The sequence below is a fragment of the Chiloscyllium plagiosum genome, unplaced genomic scaffold (genome assembly GCF_037043375.1).
Source record: "Chiloscyllium plagiosum isolate Xiang-an unplaced genomic scaffold, Cpla_swu_hap1 HiC_scaffold_208, whole genome shotgun sequence".
NCBI lineage: Eukaryota > Metazoa > Chordata > Chondrichthyes > Orectolobiformes > Hemiscylliidae > Chiloscyllium > Chiloscyllium plagiosum.
Genome location: NW_028270347.1, coordinates 7,501 through 25,474, shown reverse-complemented (window position 1 = coordinate 25,474; position 17,974 = coordinate 7,501). Strand labels below are relative to the sequence as shown.

Sequence of the window (17,974 nt, the reverse complement as noted above, 5' to 3'; positions counted from 1 at the left end):
GGGGACTGAGAGACACCAGTCAGTGTACAGATATCTCCCTGAGAGAGAGAGAGGGGACTGAGAGACACCAGTCAGTGTACAGATATCTCCCTGAGAGAGAGAGAGGGGACTGAGAGACACCAGTCAGTGTACAGATATCTCCCTGAGAGAGAGAGAGGGGACTGAGAGACACCAGTCAGTATACAGATATCTCCCTGAGAGAGAGAGGGGACTGAGAGACACCAGTCAGTGGACAGATATCTCCCTGAGGGAGAGAGGGGACTGAGAGACACCAGTCAGTGTACAGATATCTCCCTGAGAGAGAGAGAGGGGACTGAGAGACACCAGTCAGTGTACAGATATCTCCCTGAGAGAGAGAGAGGGGACTGAGAGACACCAGTCAGTATACAGATATCTCCCTGAGAGAGAGAGAGAGGGGACTGAGAGACACCAGTCAGTGGACAGATATCTCCCTGAGGGAGAGAGGGGACTGAGAGACACCAGTCAGTGTACAGATATCTCCCTGAGAGAGAGAGAGAGGGGACTGAGAGACACCAGTCAGTATACAGATATCTCCCTGAAGAGAGAGAGAGGGGACTGAGAGACACCAGTCAGTATACAGATATCTCCCTGGGTGAGGGAGAAGGGACTGAGAGACACCAGTCAGTGTACAGATATCTCCCTGAGTGAGGGAGAAGGGACTGAGAGACACCAGTCAGTGTACAGATATCTCCCTGAGAGAGAGAGAGAGGGGACTGAGAGACACCAGTCAGTATACAGATATCTCCCTGAGAGAGAGAGAGAGGGGGGACTGAGAGACACCAGTCAGTGTACAGATATCTTCCTGAGTGAGGGAGAGGGGACTGAGAGACACCAGTCAGTGTACAGATATCTCCCTGAGAGAGAGAGAGGGGACTGAGAGACACCAGTCAGTGTACAGATATCTCCCTGAGAGAGAGGGGACTGAGAGACATCAGTCAGTGTACAGATATCTCCCTGAGAGAGAGAGGGGACTGAGAGACACCAGTCTGTGTACAGATATCTCCCTGATAGAGACAGGGGGACTGAGAGACACCAGTCAGTGTACAGATATCTCCCTGAGGGAGACAGAGGGGACTGAGCGACACCAGTCAGTGTACAGATATCTCCCTGAGAGAGAGAGGGGACTGAGAAACACCAGTCAGTGTACAGATATCTCCCTGAGAGAGAGAGGGGACTGAGAGACACCAGTCAGTGTACAGATATCTCCCTGAGAGAGGGGGGACTGAGAGACACCAGTCAGTGTACAGATATCTCCCTGAGGGAGAGGGGACTGAGAGACACCAGTCAGTGTACAGATATCTCCCTGAGAGAGAGAGAGGGGACTGAGAGACACCAGTCAGTGTACAGATATCTCCCTGAGAGAGAGAGGGGGGACTGAGACACACCAGTCAGTGTACAGATATCTCCCTGAGAGAGAGAGGGGACTGAGAGACACCAGTCAGTGTACAGATATCTCCCTGAGAGAGAGAAAGGGGACTGAGAGACACCAGTCAGTGCACAGATATCTCCCTGAGAGAGAGAGGGGGGACTGAGAGACACTAGTCAGTGTACAGATATCTCCCTGAGAGAGAGAGGGGGGACTGAGAGACACTAGTCAGTGTCCAGATATCTCCCTGAGAGAGAGAGTTGGGACTGAGAGACACCAGTCAGTGTACAGATATCTCCCTGAGAGAGAGAGGGGACTGAGAGACACCAGCCAGTGCGCAGATATATCCCAGAGGGAGAGGGGGGTCTGAGAGACACCAGTCAGTGTACAGATAGCTCCCAGAGGGAGAGAGAGGGGTCTGAGAGACACCAGTCAGTGTACAGATATCTCCCTGAGGGAGAGAGAGGGGACTGAGAGACACCAGTCAGTGTACAGATATCTCCCGGAGAGAGAGAGGGGACTGAGAGACACCAGTCAGTGTACAGATATCTCCCTGAGAGAGCGGGGACTGAGAGACACCAGTCAGTGTACAGATATCTCCGTGAGGGAGAGACGGGACTGAGAGACACCAGTCAGTGTACAGATATCTCCCTGAGAGAGAGGGAACTGAGAGACACCAGTCAGTGTACAGATATCTCCCTGAGGGAGAGGGGACTGAGAGACACCAGTCAGTGTACTGATATCTCCCTGAGAGAGAGAGAGGGGACTGAGAGACACCAGTCAGTGTACAGATATCTCCCTGAGAGAGAGAGAGGGGACTGAGAGACACCAGTCAGTGTACAGATATCTCCCTGAGAGAGAGAGAGGGGACTGAGAGACAACAGTCAGTGCGCAGATATCTCCCAGAGGGAGAGGGGGGTCTGAGAGACACCAGTCAGTGTACAGATATCTCCCTGAGAGAGAGGGGACTGAGACACACCAGTCTGTGTTCAGATATCACCCTGAGAGAGAGAGGGGACTGAGACACACCAGTCAGTGTACAGATATCTCCCTGAGAGAGAGAGGGGACTGAGAGACACCAGTCAGTGTACAGATATCTCCCTGAGAGAGAGAGGGGGGACTGAGAGACACCAGTCAGTGTACAGATATCTCCCTGAGGGAGAGAGAGGGGACTGTGAGACACCAGTCAGTGTACAGATATCTCCCTGAGAGAGCGAGGGGGTACTGAGAGACACCAGTCAGTGTACAGATATCTCCCTGAGAGAGAGGGGACTGAGGGACCCCAGTCAGTGTACAGATATCTCACTGAGAGTGCGAGGGGGGACTGAGAGACACCAGTCAGTGTACAGATATCTCCCTGAGAGAGAGAGAGAGAGGGGACTGAGAGACACCAGTCAGTGTACAGATATCTCCCTGAGAGAGAGGGGACTGAGAGACACCAGTCAGTGTACAGATCTCTCCATGAGAGAGAGGGGACTGAGAGACACCAGTCAGTGTACAGATAGCTCCCTGAGGGAGAGAGAGGGGACTGAGAGACACCAGTCAGTGTACAGATATCTCCCTGAGGGAGAGAGAGTGGATTGAAAGACACCAGTTAGTGTACAGATATCTCCCTGAGAGAGAGAGGGGACTGAGAGACACCAGTCAGTGTACAGATATCTCCCTGAGGGAGAGGGGACTGAGAGACACCAGTCAGTGTACTGATATCTCCCTGAGAGAGAGAGAGGGGACTGAGAGACACCAGTCAGTGTACAGATATCTCCCTGAGAGAGAGAGAGGGGACTGAGAGACACCAGTCAGTGTACAGATATCTCCCTGAGAGAGAGAGAGGGGACTGAGAGACACCAGTCAGTGTACAGATATCTCCCTGAGAGAGAGAGGGGACTGAGAGACACCAGTCAGTGCGCAGATATCTCCCAGAGGGAGAGGGGACTGAGAGACACCAGTCAGTGTACAGATATCTCCCTGAGAGAGCGGGGACTGAGAGACACCAGTCAGTGTACAGATATCTCCGTGAGGGAGAGACGGGACTGAGAGACACCAGTCAGTGTACAGATATCTCCCTGAGAGAGAGGGAACTGAGAGACACCAGTCAGTGTACAGATATCTCCCTGAGGGAGAGGGGACTGAGAGACACCAGTCAGTGTACTGATATCTCCCTGAGAGAGAGAGAGGGGACTGAGAGACACCAGTCAGTGTACAGATATCTCCCTGAGAGAGAGAGAGGGGACTGAGAGACACCAGTCAGTGTACAGATATCTCCCTGAGAGAGAGAGAGGGGACTGAGAGACACCAGTCAGTGTACAGATATCTCCCTGAGAGAGAGAGGGGACTGAGAGACACCAGTCAGTGCGCAGATATCTCCCAGAGGGAGAGGGGGGTCTGAGAGACACCAGTCAGTGTACAGATATCTCCCTGAGAGAGAGGGGACTGAGACACACCAGTCTGTGTTCAGATATCACCCTGAGAGAGAGAGGGGACTGAGAGACACCAGTCAGTGTACAGATATCTCCCTGAGAGAGAGAGGGGACTGAGAGACACCAGTCAGTGTACAGATATCTCCCTGAGAGAGAGAGGGGGGACTGAGAGACACCAGTCAGTGTACAGATATCTCCCTGAGAGAGCGAGGGGGTACTGAGAGACACCAGTCAGTGTACAGATATCTCCCTGAGAGAGAGGGGACTGAGGGACCCCAGTCAGTGTTCAGATATCTCACTGAGAGTGCGAGGGGGGACTGAGAGACACCAGTCAGTGTACAGATATCTCCCTGAGAGAGAGAGAGAGAGGGGACTGAGAGACACCAGTCAGTGTACAGATATCTCCCTGAGAGAGAGGGGACTGAGAGACACCAGTCAGTGTACAGATCTCTCCATGAGAGAGAGGGGACTGAGAGACACCAGTCAGTGTACAGATAGCTCCCTGAGGGGGAGAGAGGGGACTGAGAGACACCAGTCAGTGTACAGATATCTCCCTGAGGGAGAGAGAGGGGATTGAAAGACACCAGTTAGTGTACAGATATCTCCCTGAGAGAGAGAGGGGACTGAGAGACACCAGTCAGTGTACAGATATCTCCCTGAGAGAGAGAGAGGGGGGACTGAGAGACACCAGTCAGTGTACAGATATCTCCCTGAGAGAGAGAGAGGGGACTGAGAGACACCAGTCAGTGTACAGATATCTCCCTGAGAGAGAGGGGACTGAGACACACCAGTCTGTGTACAGATATCACCCTGAGAGAGAGAGGGGACTGAGAGACACCAGTCAGTGTACAGATATCTCCCTGAGAGAGAGAGGGGACTGAGAGACACCAGTCAGTGTACAGATATCTCCCTGAGAGAGAGAGGGGGGACTGAGAGACACCAGTCAGTGTACAGATATCTCCCTGAGGGAGAGAGAGGGGACTGTGAGACACCAGTCAGTGTACAGATATCTCCCTGAGAGAGCGAGGGGGTCCTGAGAGACACCAGTCAGTGTACAGATATCTCCCTGAGAGAGAGAGAGAGAGAGGGGGGTCTGAGAGACACCAGTCAGTGTACAGATATCTCCCTGAGAGAGAGGGGACTGAGGGACCCCAGTCAGTGTACAGATATCTCACTGAGAGAGCGAGGGGGGACTGAGAGACACCAGTCAGTGTACAGATATTTCCCTGAGAGAGAGAGAGAGAGGGGACTGAGAGACACCAGTCAGTGTACAGATATCTCCCTGAGAGAGAGAGAGGGGACTGAGAGACACCAGTCAGTGTACAGATATCTCCCTGAGAGAGAGGGGACTGAGAGACACCAGGCACTGTACAGATCTCTCCATGAGAGAGAGGGGACTGAGAGACACCAGTCAGTGTACAGATAGCTCCCTGAGGGAGAGAGAGGGGACTGAGAGACACCAGTCAGTGTACAGATATCTCCCTGAGGGAGAGAGAGGGGACTGAGAGACACCAGTCAGTGTACAGATATCTCCCTGAGAGAGAGGGGACTGAGAGACACCAGTCAGTGTACAGATATCTCCCTGAGAGAGAGAGAGGGGACTGAGAGACACCAGTCAACGTACAGATATCTCCCTAAGAGAGAGGGGACTGAGAGACACCAGTCAGTGTACAAACATCTCCCTGAGAGAGAGGGGACTGAGAGACACCAGTCAGTGTACAGATATCTCCCTGAGAGAGAGAGGGGACTGAGAGACACCAGTCAGTGTACAGATATCTCCCTGAGAGAGAGAGGGGACTGAGAGACACCAGTCAGTGTACAGATATCTCCCTGAGAGAGAGAGAGGGGGGCCTGAGAGACACCAGTCAGTGTACAGATATCACCCTGAGAGAGGGGGGATCGAGAGACACCAGTCAGTGTACAGATATCTCCCTGAGAGAGAGAGAGAGGGACTGAGAGACACCAGTCAGTGTACCGATATCTCCCTGAGAGAGAGAGAGAGGGACTGAGAGACACCAGTCAGTGTACCGATATCTCCCTGAGAGAGAGAGAGAGGGACTGAGAGACACCAGTCAGTGTACCGATATCTCCCTGAGAGAGAGAGAGGGGACTCAGAGACACCAGTCAGTGTACAGATATCTCCCTGAGAGAGAGGGGACTGAGAGACACCAGTCAGTGTACAGATATCTCCCTGAGAGAGAGAGGGGACTGAGAGACACCAGTCAGTGTACAGATATCTCCCTGAGGGAGAGAGAGGGGATTGAAAGACACCAGTTAGTGTACAGATATCTCCCTGAGAGAGAGAGGGGACTGCGAGACACCAGTCAGTGTACAGATATCTCCCTGAGAGAGAGAGAGGGGGGACTGAGAGACACCAGTCAGTGTACAGATATCTCCCTGAGAGAGAGAGAGGGGACTGAGAGACACCAGTCAGTGTACAGATATCTCCCTGAGAGAGAGGGGACTGAGACACACCAGTCTGTGTACAGATATCACCCTGAGAGAGAGAGGGGACTGAGAGACACCAGTCAGTGTACAGATATCTCCCTGAGAGAGAGAGGGGACTGAGAGACACCAGTCAGTGTACAGATATCTCCCTGAGAGAGAGAGGGGGGACTGAGAGACACCAGTCAGTGTACAGATATCTCCCTGAGGGAGAGAGAGGGGACTGTGAGACACCAGTCAGTGTACAGATATCTCCCTGAGAGAGCGAGGGGGGACTGAGAGACACCAGTCAGTGTACAGATATCTCCGAGGGAGAGGGGACTGAGAGACACCAGTCAGTGTACAGATATCTCCCTGAGAGAGAGAGAGGGGACTGAGAGACACCAGTCAGTGTACAGATATCTCCCTGAGTGAGGGAGAGGGGACTGAGAGACACCAGTCAGTGTACAGATATCTCCCTGAGAGAGAGGGGACTGAGAGACACCAGTCAGTGTACAGATATCTCCCTGAGAGAGAGAGAAGGGACTGAGAGACACCAGTCAGTGTACAGATATCTCCCTGAGAGAGAGAGGGGACTGAGAGACACCAGTCAGTGTACAGATATCTCCCTGAGAGAGAGGGGACTGAGAGACACCAGTCAGTGTACAGATATCTCCCTGAGAGAGAGGGGATTGAGAGACACCAGTCAGTGTACAGATATCACCCTGAGAGAGAGAGAGGGACTGAGAGACACCAGTCAGTGCACCGATATCTCCCTGAGAGAGAGAGAGGGGACTCAGAGACACCAGTCAGTGTACAGATATCTCCCTGAGAGAGAGGGGACTGAGAGACACCAGTCAGTGTACAGATATCTCCCTGAGAGAGAGGGGACTGAGAGACACCAGTCAGTGTACAGATATCTCCCTGAGAGAGAGAGAAGGGACTGAGAGACACCAGTCAGTGTACAGATATCTCCCTGAGGGAGAGGGGACTGAGAGACACCAGTCCGTGTACAGATATCTCCCTGAGAGAGAGAGAGGGGACTGAGAGACACCAGTCAGTGTACAGATATCTCCCTGAGAGAGAGAGAAGGGACTGAGAGACACCAGTCAGTGTACAGATATCTCCCTGAGGGAGAGGGGACTGAGAGACACCAGTCAGTGTACAGATATCTCCCTGAGAGAGAGAGGGGACTGAGAGACACCAGTCAGTGTACAGATATCTCCCTGAGAGAGAGAGAGGGGACTGAGAGACACCAGTCAGTGTTCAGATATCTCCCTGAGAGAGAGGGGACTGAGAGACACCAGTCAGTGTACAGATATCTCCCTGAGAGAGAGAGGACTGAGAGACACCAGTCAGTGTACAGATATCTCCCTGAGAGAGATAGAGGGGACTGAGAGACACCAGTCAGTGTACAGATATCTCCCTGAGAGTGAGAGGACTGAGAGACACCAGTCAGTGTACAGATATCTCCCAGAGAGAGAGAGAAGGGACTGAGAGACACCAGTCAGTGTACAGATATCTCCCTGAGAGAGAGAGAGGGGACTGAGAGACACCAGTCAGTGTACAGATATCTCCCTGAGAGAGAGAGAGAGGACTGAGAGACACCAGTCAGTGTACAGATATCCCCCTGAGAGAGAGAGAGGGGACTGAGAGACACCAGTCAGTGTACAGATATCTCCCTGAGGGAGAGAGAAGGGACTGAGAGACACCAGTCAGTGTCCAGATATCTCCCTGAGGGAGAGAGGGGACTGAGAGACACCAGTCAGTGTACAGATATCTCCCTGAGAGAGAGAGAGGGGACTGAGAGACACCAGTCAGTGTACAGATATCTCCCTGAGTGAGGGAGAGGGGACTGAGAGACACCAGTCAGTGTACAGATATCTCCCTGAGAGAGAGGGGACTGAGAGACACCAGTCAGTGTACAGATATCTCCCTGAGAGAGAGAGGGGACTGAGAGACACCAGTCAGTGTACAGATATCTCCCTGAGGGAGAGAGAGGGGATTGAAAGACACCAGTTAGTGTACAGATATCTCCCTGAGAGAGAGAGGGGACTGAGAGACACCAGTCAGTGTACAGATATCTCCCTGAGAGAGAGAGAGGGGGGACTGAGAGACACCAGTCAGTGTACAGATATCTCCCTGAGAGAGAGAGAGGGGACTGAGAGACACCAGTCAGTGTACAGATATCTCCCTGAGAGAGAGGGGACTGAGACACACCAGTCTGTGTACAGATATCACCCTGAGAGAGAGAGGGGACTGAGAGACACCAGTCAGTGTACAGATATCTCCCTGAGAGAGAGAGGGGACTGAGAGACACCAGTCAGTGTACAGATATCTCCCTGAGAGAGAGAGGGGGGACTGAGAGACACCAGTCAGTGTACAGATATCTCCCTGAGGGAGAGAGAGGGGACTGTGAGACACCAGTCAGTGTACAGATATCTCCCTGAGAGAGCGAGGGGGGACTGAGAGACACCAGTCAGTGTACAGATATCTCCGAGGGAGAGGGGACTGAGAGACACCAGTCAGTGTACAGATATCTCCCTGAGAGAGAGAGAGGGGACTGAGAGACACCAGTCAGTGTACAGATATCTCCCTGAGTGAGGGAGAGGGGACTGAGAGACACCAGTCAGTGTACAGATATCTCCCTGAGAGAGAGGGGACTGAGAGACACCAGTCAGTGTACAGATATCTCCCTGAGAGAGAGAGAAGGGACTGAGAGACACCAGTCAGTGTACAGATATCTCCCTGAGAGAGAGAGGGGACTGAGAGACACCAGTCAGTGTACAGATATCTCCCTGAGAGAGAGGGGACTGAGAGACACCAGTCAGTGTACAGATATCTCCCTGAGAGAGAGGGGATTGAGAGACACCAGTCAGTGTACAGATATCACCCTGAGAGAGAGAGAGGGACTGAGAGACACCAGTCAGTGCACCGATATCTCCCTGAGAGAGAGAGAGGGGACTCCGAGACACCAGTCAGTGTACAGATATCTCCCTGAGAGAGAGGGGACTGAGAGACACCAGTCAGTGTACAGATATCTCCCTGAGAGAGAGGGGACTGAGAGACACCAGTCAGTGTACAGATATCTCCCTGAGAGAGAGAGAAGGGACTGAGAGACACCAGTCAGTGTACAGATATCTCCCTGAGGGAGAGGGGACTGAGAGACACCAGTCCGTGTACAGATATCTCCCTGAGAGAGAGAGAGGGGACTGAGAGACACCAGTCAGTGTACAGATATCTCCCTGAGAGAGAGAGAAGGGACTGAGAGACACCAGTCAGTGTACAGATATCTCCCTGAGGGAGAGGGGACTGAGAGACACCAGTCCGTGTACAGATATCTCCCTGAGAGAGAGAGAGGGGACTGAGAGACACCAGTCAGTGTACAGATATCTCCCTGAGAGAGAGAGTGGACTGAGAGACACCAGTCAGTGTACAGATATCTCCCTGAGAGAGAGAGAAGGGACTGAGAGACACCAGTCAGTGTACAGATATCTCCCTGAGGGAGAGGGGACTAAGAGACACCAGTCAGTGTACAGATATCTCCCTGAGAGAGAGAGGGGACTGAGAGACACCAGTCAGTGTACAGATATCTCCCTGAGAGAGAGAGAGGGGACTGAGAGACACCAGTCAGTGTTCAGATATCTCCCTGAGAGAGAGGGGACTGAGAGACACCAGTCAGTGTACAGATATCTCCCTGAGAGAGAGAGGACTGAGAGACACCAGTCAGTGTACAGATATCTCCCTGAGAGAGATAGAGGGGACTGAGAGACACCAGTCAGTGTACAGATATCTCCCTGAGAGTGAGAGGACTGAGAGACACCAGTCAGTGTACAGATATCTCCCAGAGAGAGAGAGAAGGGACTGAGAGACACCAGTCAGTGTACAGATATCTCCCTGAGAGAGAGAGAGGGGACTGAGAGACACCAGTCAGTGTACAGATATCTCCCTGAGAGAGAGAGAGAGGACTGAGAGACACCAGTCAGTGTACAGATATCCCCCTGAGAGAGAGAGAGGGGACTGAGAGACACCAGTCAGTGTACAGATATCTCCCTGAGGGAGAGAGAAGGGACTGAGAGACACCAGTCAGTGTCCAGATATCTCCCTGAGGGAGAGAGGGGACTGAGAGACACCAGTCAGTGTACAGATATCTCCCTGAGAGAGAGAGAGGGGACTGAGAGACACCAGTCAGTGTACAGATATCTCCCTGAGTGAGGGAGAGGGGACTGAGAGACACCAGTCAGTGTACAGATATCTCCCTGAGAGAGAGAGAAGGGACTGAGAGACACCAGTCAGTGTACAGATATCTCCCTGAGAGAGAGAGAGGGGACTGAGAGACACCAGTCAGTGTACAGATATCCCCCTGAGAGAGAGAGAGGGGACTGAGAGACACCAGTCAGTGTACAGATATCTCCCTGAGAGAGAGAGGGGACTGAGAGACACCAGTCAGTGTCCAGATATCTCCCTGAGAGAGAGAGAGGGGACTGAGAGACACCAGTCAGTGTACAGATATCTCCCTGAGAGAGAGAGGGGACTGAGAGACACCAGTCAGTGTACAGATATCTCCCTGAGAGAGAGAGAAGGGACTGAGAGACACCAGTCAGTGTACAGATATCTCCCTGAGAAAGGGGGGACTGAGAGACACCAGTCAGTGTACAGATATCTCCCTGAGGGAGAGGGGGGTGGCGGGGGGTGTGAGGGAGAGGCTGGGCCGTGTACCGCTGGACACCTACTTGACTTTGGTGAAGACAATGTCCACGTCCGTCCCCGTCACCCCTTTGCCGTCGGTGACCTTGCAATCCTTGCAGAGTTTGGCGAAGTTCTTCCCCGTCATCTCCTGTCCGCTCGCCTTGGTGTCCCCGTGGATGGCGAACTTTCGGAACGCCTCCCGCAGGGCTGCCAGCCCCCCCGCTCCCTCCGCCATCTACCTCCCAGGGGCCCGGCCTGGTCCCACCTCGCGGCTCGCACACGGGGTCTTCGGTGGTGTGGGGAGGGTGGGTAACCTCCTCTGGTTCGCCTCCTTGCCCGCCCCCTTCCCAGGTGCCTCGGCGGTGGCCTGTGGGGGGGGAGGTTCCTGCCTTGACCTGCCAAGACCGAGACAAGGGCCGGTTCATCTCTGGGCCCTTTCCCACGCTTCCCTCCACCCCTTCCCCCCACACCCCCCGCTACTCCTTCCCCTCCCCCAACCCCAACCGCACCAACTCCCCCCTTTTGCCCGTTCACGAACGCCCCTCAGCGCGCTTCCCTCCCCCCGCGGCTTCTCCGTGGCACCCCAGCCTTGACCGGATTCTCCCGTTCGGCCTGGGGCCGCAATCCAACTTCTTTCCCACCAGCCCCCCACCCCCACCCCTCGGCAGGCTCCGGTTCCGTGCCCACCCCACGGTCGCCCGAGGGTGGGATCGATCCCCGGGCACCGTGAGCTGATTTGGTTTGAACCCGCGACCTTCCTTGGTGGGTGGGTGGTGGGGAGCGGGGGAGCAGAAACCGTACATTGTCCCCCAGACCGAAGGGGTGTCAGAGACGGGAAACCTCAGGTCACCACAGGAGGGGTTCAGCGTGCAAGGCTGCGGGCCCACTGCTGGGGGACGGGATTGGGATAGATGGAGGTTTGGTGACCAGCCCTGACACGATGGGCTGAAGGGCCCCCTTTCTGTGCTGCTGCTAAATCTCAAGGATCCTGTAAGGGTTTGAATGGGCTTCTGTGGAGATAGGGAGCAAGCAAAGTGAGGGACAGTGTGTGAGAGTGTGTGTCAGTCTATGTCTATGTGTGTGTGTGTGTGTGTGTGTGTCAGTGTATGTCTGTGTGTGTGTCTGTGTGTGTGTGTGTGTCAGTGTATGTCTATGTGTGTGTCTGTGTGTGTGTGTGTCAGTCTATGTCTATGTGTGTGTCTGTGTGTGTGTGTGTCAGTGTATGTCTGTGTGTGTGTCTGTGTGTGTGTGTGTCAGTCTATGTCTATGTGTGTGTGTGTGTGTGTGTCAGTGTATGTCTGTGTGTGTGTCTGTGTGTGTGTGTGTGTCAGTGTATGTCTATGTGTGTGTCTGTGTGTGTGTGTGTCAGTCTATGTCTATGTGTGTGTCTGTGTGTGTGTGTGTCAGTGTATGTCTGTGTGTGTGTCTGTGTGTGTGTGTGTCAGTCTATGTCTATGTGTGTGTGTGTGTGTGTGTGTCAGTGTATGTCTGTGTGTGTGTCTGTGTGTGTGTGTGTGTCAGTGTATGTCTATGTGTGTGTCTGTGTGTGTGTGTGTCAGTCTATGTCTATGTGTGTGTCTGTGTGTGTGTGTGTCAGTGTATGTCTGTGTGTGTGTCTGTGTGTGTGTGTGTCAGTCTATGTCTATGTGTGTGTCTGTGTGTGTGTGTGTCAGTGTATGTCTGTGTGTGTGTCTGTGTGTGTGTGTGTGTCAGTGTATGTCTATGTGTGTGTCTGTGTGTGTGTGTGTCAGTGTATGTCTGTGTGTGTGTCTGTGTGTGTGTGTGTGTCAGTGTATGTCTATGTGTGTGTCTGTGTGTGTGTGTGTCAGTCTATGTCTATGTGTGTGTCTGTGTGTGTGTGTGTCAGTGTATGTCTGTGTGTGTGTCTGTGTGTGTGTGTGTGTCAGTGTATGTCTATGTGTGTGTCTGTGTGTGTGTGTGTCAGTGTATGTCTATGTGTGTGTCTGTGTGTGTGTGTGTCAGTGTATGTCTGTGTGTGTGTCTGTGTGTGTGTGTGTGTCAGTGTATGTCTATGTGTGTGTCTGTGTGTGTGTGTGTCAGTGTATGTCTATGTGTGTGTCTGTGTGTGTGTGTGTCAGTGTATGTCTGTGTGTGTGTCTGTGTGTGTGTGTGTCAGTGTATGTCTATGTGTGTGTCTGTGTGTGTGTGTGTCAGTGTATGTCTATGTGTGTGTCTGTGTGTGTGTGTGTCAGTGTATGTCTGTGTGTGTGTCTGTGTGTGTGTGTGTGTCAGTGTATGTCTATGTGTGTGTCTGTGTGTGTGTGTGTCAGTGTATGTCTATGTGTGTGTCTGTGTGTGTGTGTGTCAGTGTATGTCTATGTGTGTGTCTGTGTGTGTGTGTGTCAGTGTATGTCTGTGTGTGTGTCTGTGTGTGTGTGTGTGTCAGTGTATGTCTATGTGTGTGTCTGTGTGTGTGTGTGTCAGTGTATGTCTATGTGTGTGTCTGTGTGTGTGTGTGTCAGTGTATGTCTATGTGTGTGTCTGTGTGTGTGTGTCAGTGTATGTCTGTGTGTGTGTCTGTGTGTGTGTGTGTGTCAGTGTATGTCTATGTGTGTGTCTGTGTGTGTGTGTGTCAGTGTATGTCTATGTGTGTGTCTGTGTGTGTGTGTCAGTGTATGTCTATGTGTGTGTCTGTGTGTGTGTGTCAGTGTATGTCTATGTGTGTGTGTGTGTGTCAGTCTATGTCTATGTGTGTGTCTGTGTGTCAGTGTATGTCTATGTGTGTGTCTGTGTGTGTGTGTGTCAGTGTATGTCTATGTGTGTGTCTGTGTGTGTGTGTGTCAGTGTATGTCTATGTGTGTGTCTGTGTGTGTGTGTCAGTGTATGTCTATGTGTGTGTCTTTGTGTGTGTGTCAGTGTATGTCTATGTGTGTGTCTGTGTGTGTGTGTCAGTGTATGTCTATGTGTGTGTCTGTGTGTGTGTGTGTCAGTGTATGTCTATGTGTGTGTCTGTGTGTGTCAGTGTATGTCTATGTGTCTGTGTGTGTGTGTGTCAGTGCATGTCTGTGTGTGTGTCAGTGTATGTCTATGTGTGTGTCTGTGTGTGTGTCAGTGTATGTCTATGTGTGTGTCTGTGTGTGTGTGTCAGTGTATGTCTATGTGTGTGTGTGTGTCAGTGTATGTCTATGTGTGTGTCTGTGTGTGTCAGTGTATGTCTGTGTGTGTGTGTCAGTGTATGTCTATGTGTGTGTCTTTGTGTGTGTGTCAGTGTATGTCTATGTGTGTGTCTGTGTGTGTGTGTCAGTGTATGTCTATGTGTGTGTCTGTGTGTGTGTGTCAGTGTATGTCTATGTGTGTGTCTTTGTGTGTGTGTCAGTGTATGTCTGTGTGTGTGTCTGTGTGTGTGTGTCAGTGTATGTCTATGTGTGTGTCTGTGTGTGTGTGTGTCAGTGTATGTCTATGTGTGTGTCTGTGTGTGTCAGTGTATGTCTATGTGTCTGTGTGTGTGTGTGTCAGTGCATGTCTATGTGTGTGTCTGTGTGTGTGTGTCAGTGTATGTCTATGTGTGTGTGTGTCAGTGTATGTCTATGTGTGTGTCTGTGTGTGTCAGTGTATGTCTATGTGTCTGTGTGTGTGTGTCAGTGCATGTCTATGTGTGTGTCTGTGTGTGTGTCAGTGTATGTCTATGTGTGTGTGTGTCAGTGTATGTCTATGTGTGTGTCTGTGTGTGTGTGTCAGTGTATGTCTATGTGTGTGTGTGTGTCAGTGTATGTCTATGTGTGTGTCTGTGTGTGTCAGTGTATGTCTGTGTGTGTGTCTGTGTGTGTGTGTCAGTGTATGTCTATGTGTGTGTCTGTGTGTGTGTGTCAGTGTATGTCTATGTGTGTGTCTGTGTGTGTGTGTGTCAGTGTATGTCTATGTGTGTGTCTGTGTGTGTGTGTCAGTGTATGTCTATGTGTGTGTCTGTGTGTGTGTGTCAGTGTATGTCTATGTGTGTGTCTGTGTGTGTGTGTCAGTGTATGTCTATGTGTGTGTCTGTGTGTGTCAGTGTATGTCTATGTGTCTGTGTGTGTGTGTGTGTGTCAGTGCATGTCTATGTGTGTGTCTGTGTGTGTGTCAGTGTATGTCTGTGTGTGTGTGTGTCAGTGTATGTCTATGTGTGTGTCTGTGTGTGTGTCAGTGTATGTCTATGTGTGTGTCTGTGTGTGTGTGTCAGTGTATGTCTATGTGTGTGTGTGTCAGTGTATGTCTATGTGTGTGTGTCTGTGTGTGTCAGTGTTTGTCTGTGTGTGTGTGTCAGTGTATGTCTATGTGTGTGTCTGTGTGTGTGCATGTGTCAGTGTATGTCTATGTGTGTGTCTGTGTGTCAGTGTATGTCTATGTGTGTGTCTGTGTGTGTGCGTCAGTGTATGTCTATGTGTGTGTCAGTGTGTGTGTGTGTCAGTGTATGTCTATGTGTGTGTCTGTGTGTGTGTCAGTGTATGTCTATGTGTGTGTCTGTGTGTGTGTCAGTGTCTGTCTGTGTGTGTCAGTATGTGTGTGTCGGTGTGTGTATCTGTCTGTGTGTCAGACTGTGTGTGTGTCAGTGTGTGTCTATGTGTGTGTCAGACTGTGTGTGTGTCAGTGTGTGTCTATGTGTGTGTCTGTGTATGTGTGAATGTGTCAGTGTGTGTGTGTCTGTCTGTGTGTCAGTATGTGTGTGTGAGATTGTGTCTGTGAGTGTGTCTGTGTGTGTGTGTCAGTATGTGTGTGTGAGAGAGAGAGTGTGTCTGTATGCGATTGTGTCTGTGAGTGTGTATGTCTGTGTGTGTGTCAGTGTCTGTGTGTCAGTATGTGTGTGTGTCTGTGTGCAATTGTGTCTGTGAGTGTGTGTGTCAGTGTGTGTCTATGTATGTGTCTGTGTATGTGTGAGTGTGTCTGTGTGTGTGTGTCAGTGTCTGTGTGTGTGTCAGTATGTGTGTGTCTGAGTGTGTGTCAGCGTCTGTGTGTGTGTGCCAGTATGTGTGTGTCTGTCTGTGTGTCAGTATGTGTGTGTGTCTACGTGTGTGAGAGAGAGTGTGTCTGTTTGTGTGTGAGATTGTGTCTGTGAGTGTGTCTGTGCGTGTGTGTGTGTGAGAGAGAGTGTCTGTGTGTATGTCTATGTGTGTGAGAGAGAGTGTGTCTCTGTGTATGTCTTTGTGTGTGTGAGAGTGTGTGTGTCTGTCTGAGTGTCTGTGCGTGTGTCAGTGTGTGTGTGTGTTGGTGTGTTTGTGTGTCTGTGTGTGTCTCTCTGTGTCTCTCTGTGTCTGTATGTGTGTTTGTGTGTGCGTGTTAGTGTCAGTGTGTGTGTCTGTGTGTGTGTGTCTGTCTGTGTGTGTCTGTCTATGTGTGTGTCTGTTTGTGTGTGTGTGTCAGTATTTGTGTGTATCTGTCGTCTGTGTATGTGTCTGTCTGTCTGTGTGTGTGCCTGTCTGTGTATGTGTCAGTATGTGTGTGTTGGTGTGTGTGTATGTCAGTGTGTTTGTGTGTCTGTGTGTGTATGAGTGTGTGTGTCTGTGTATGTGTCTGTGTGTGTCTATGTGTGTGTCTGTCAGTCTGTGTGTGTGTTTCTGTCTGTGTGTGTGTCTGACTGTATGTGTGTGAGTGTGTTTGTCTGTGAGTGTGTCTGTGTGTGTGAGTCTGTATGTGTGTGGGTGTGAGTGTGTGTGTGAGTGTGTGTGAGAGTGTCTGTGTGTGTGAGCATGTGTGGGTGTGTGTGTGTCTGTGTGTGTGTGAGTGCGAGTGTGTGTGTATGTGTATGAGTGTGTGTGTGATTATGTGTTTGTGTCAGAGAGTGTGTGTGTGCGTGTGTGTCTGTGTGTGTATCAATGTATCTGTGTGTGTGTCAGTATGTGTGTGTGTCTGTGTGAGATTGTGTCTGTCTGCCTGTGTGCATGAGTATGTGTGTGTGTGAGAGTGTGTGTATGTCTGTGTGTGTGAGAGAGTGTGTGTCTGTCTGTGTGTCTCTGTGTGTGTGTGTCAGTATGTGTGTGTGTCTATGTGTGTGTGAGAGTGTGTCTCTGTGTGAGAGAGTGTGTGTCTGTGTGTGTGTGCCAGTATGTGTGTGATGATGTGTGTGTGAGAGTGTGCGTATGTCTGTGTGTCTGTGTGTGTGTGAGAGAGTGTGTGTCTGTCTGTGTGTCTCTGTGTGTGTGTGTGTCAGTATGTGTGTGTGTCTATGTGTGTGTCTGTGTGTGTGTCTGTGCGTGCATGTGTATGTGTGTCTGTGTGTGCGTGTCAGTATGTGTGTGTGTCTATGTGTGTGTCTGTGTGTGTCTCTGTCTGTGTGTGTGCGTGTGTGTGTCTGTCAGTCTGTGTGTGCGTCTGCCTGTCTGTGTGTGTGTGTGGGTATGTGTGCGTCTGCCTGTCTGTGTGTGACTGTCTTTATGTGTGCGTGTGTGTGTGTGTGTGTCTGTCGGTCTGTGTGTGTGTATGTCTCTGTGTGTGTGTGTGTGTGTCTGTCTGTCTTTCTGTATGTGTGTGTGTGTGTCTGTCTGTCAGTCTGTGTGTGTGAGTCTGTATGTTTGTGGGTGTGAGTGTGTGTGTGAGTGTCTGTGTGTGTGAGCATGTGTGTGTGTGTCTGTGTGGGTGTGTGTGTGTTTGTGTGTGTGTGAGTGCGAGTGTGTGTGTATGTGTATGAGTGTGTGTGTGTGATTATGTGTTTGTGTCAGAGAGTGTGTGTGTGCGTGTGTGTGTCTGTGTGTGTATCAATGTCTATGTGTGTGTGTCAGTATGTGTGTGTGTCTGTGTGAGATTGTGTCTGTCTGTCTGTGTGCATGAGTATGTGTGTGTGTGAGAGTGTGTGTATGTCTGTGTGTGTGAGAGAGTGTGTGTCTGTCTGTGTGTCTCTGTGTGTGTGTGTCAGTATGTGTGTGTATCTATGTGTGTGTGAGAGTGTGTCTCTGTGTGTGAGAGAGTGTGTGTCTGTGTGTGTGTGCCAGTATGTGTGTGTGACGATGTGTGTGTGAGAGTGTGTGTATGTCTGTGTGTCTGTGTGTGTGTGTGTCAGTATGTGTGTGTGTCTGTGTGAGATTGTGTCTGTCAGTCTGTGTGCATGAGTATGTGTGTGTGTGAGAGT

At 51.1% G+C, this 17,974-nt stretch overlaps 1 protein-coding gene across 1 annotated transcript in view; it reads right to left on the bottom strand.

Moving 5' to 3' along the window:
* The window catches only part of LOC148133790 (tubulin polymerization-promoting protein family member 3-like), a 116,028-nt gene extending 104,719 nt beyond the window's left edge, over positions 1-11,309 (bottom strand). Inside the window, exon 1 of the mRNA XM_087985747.1 lies at positions 10,962-11,309. Within this exon, the coding sequence (XP_087841873.1) occupies positions 10,962-11,152 (191 nt within the window). The 5' untranslated portion in view covers positions 11,153-11,309. The remainder of the gene's footprint in view (positions 1-10,961) is intronic.
* Between the last annotated feature and the right edge of the window lie 6,665 nt (positions 11,310-17,974).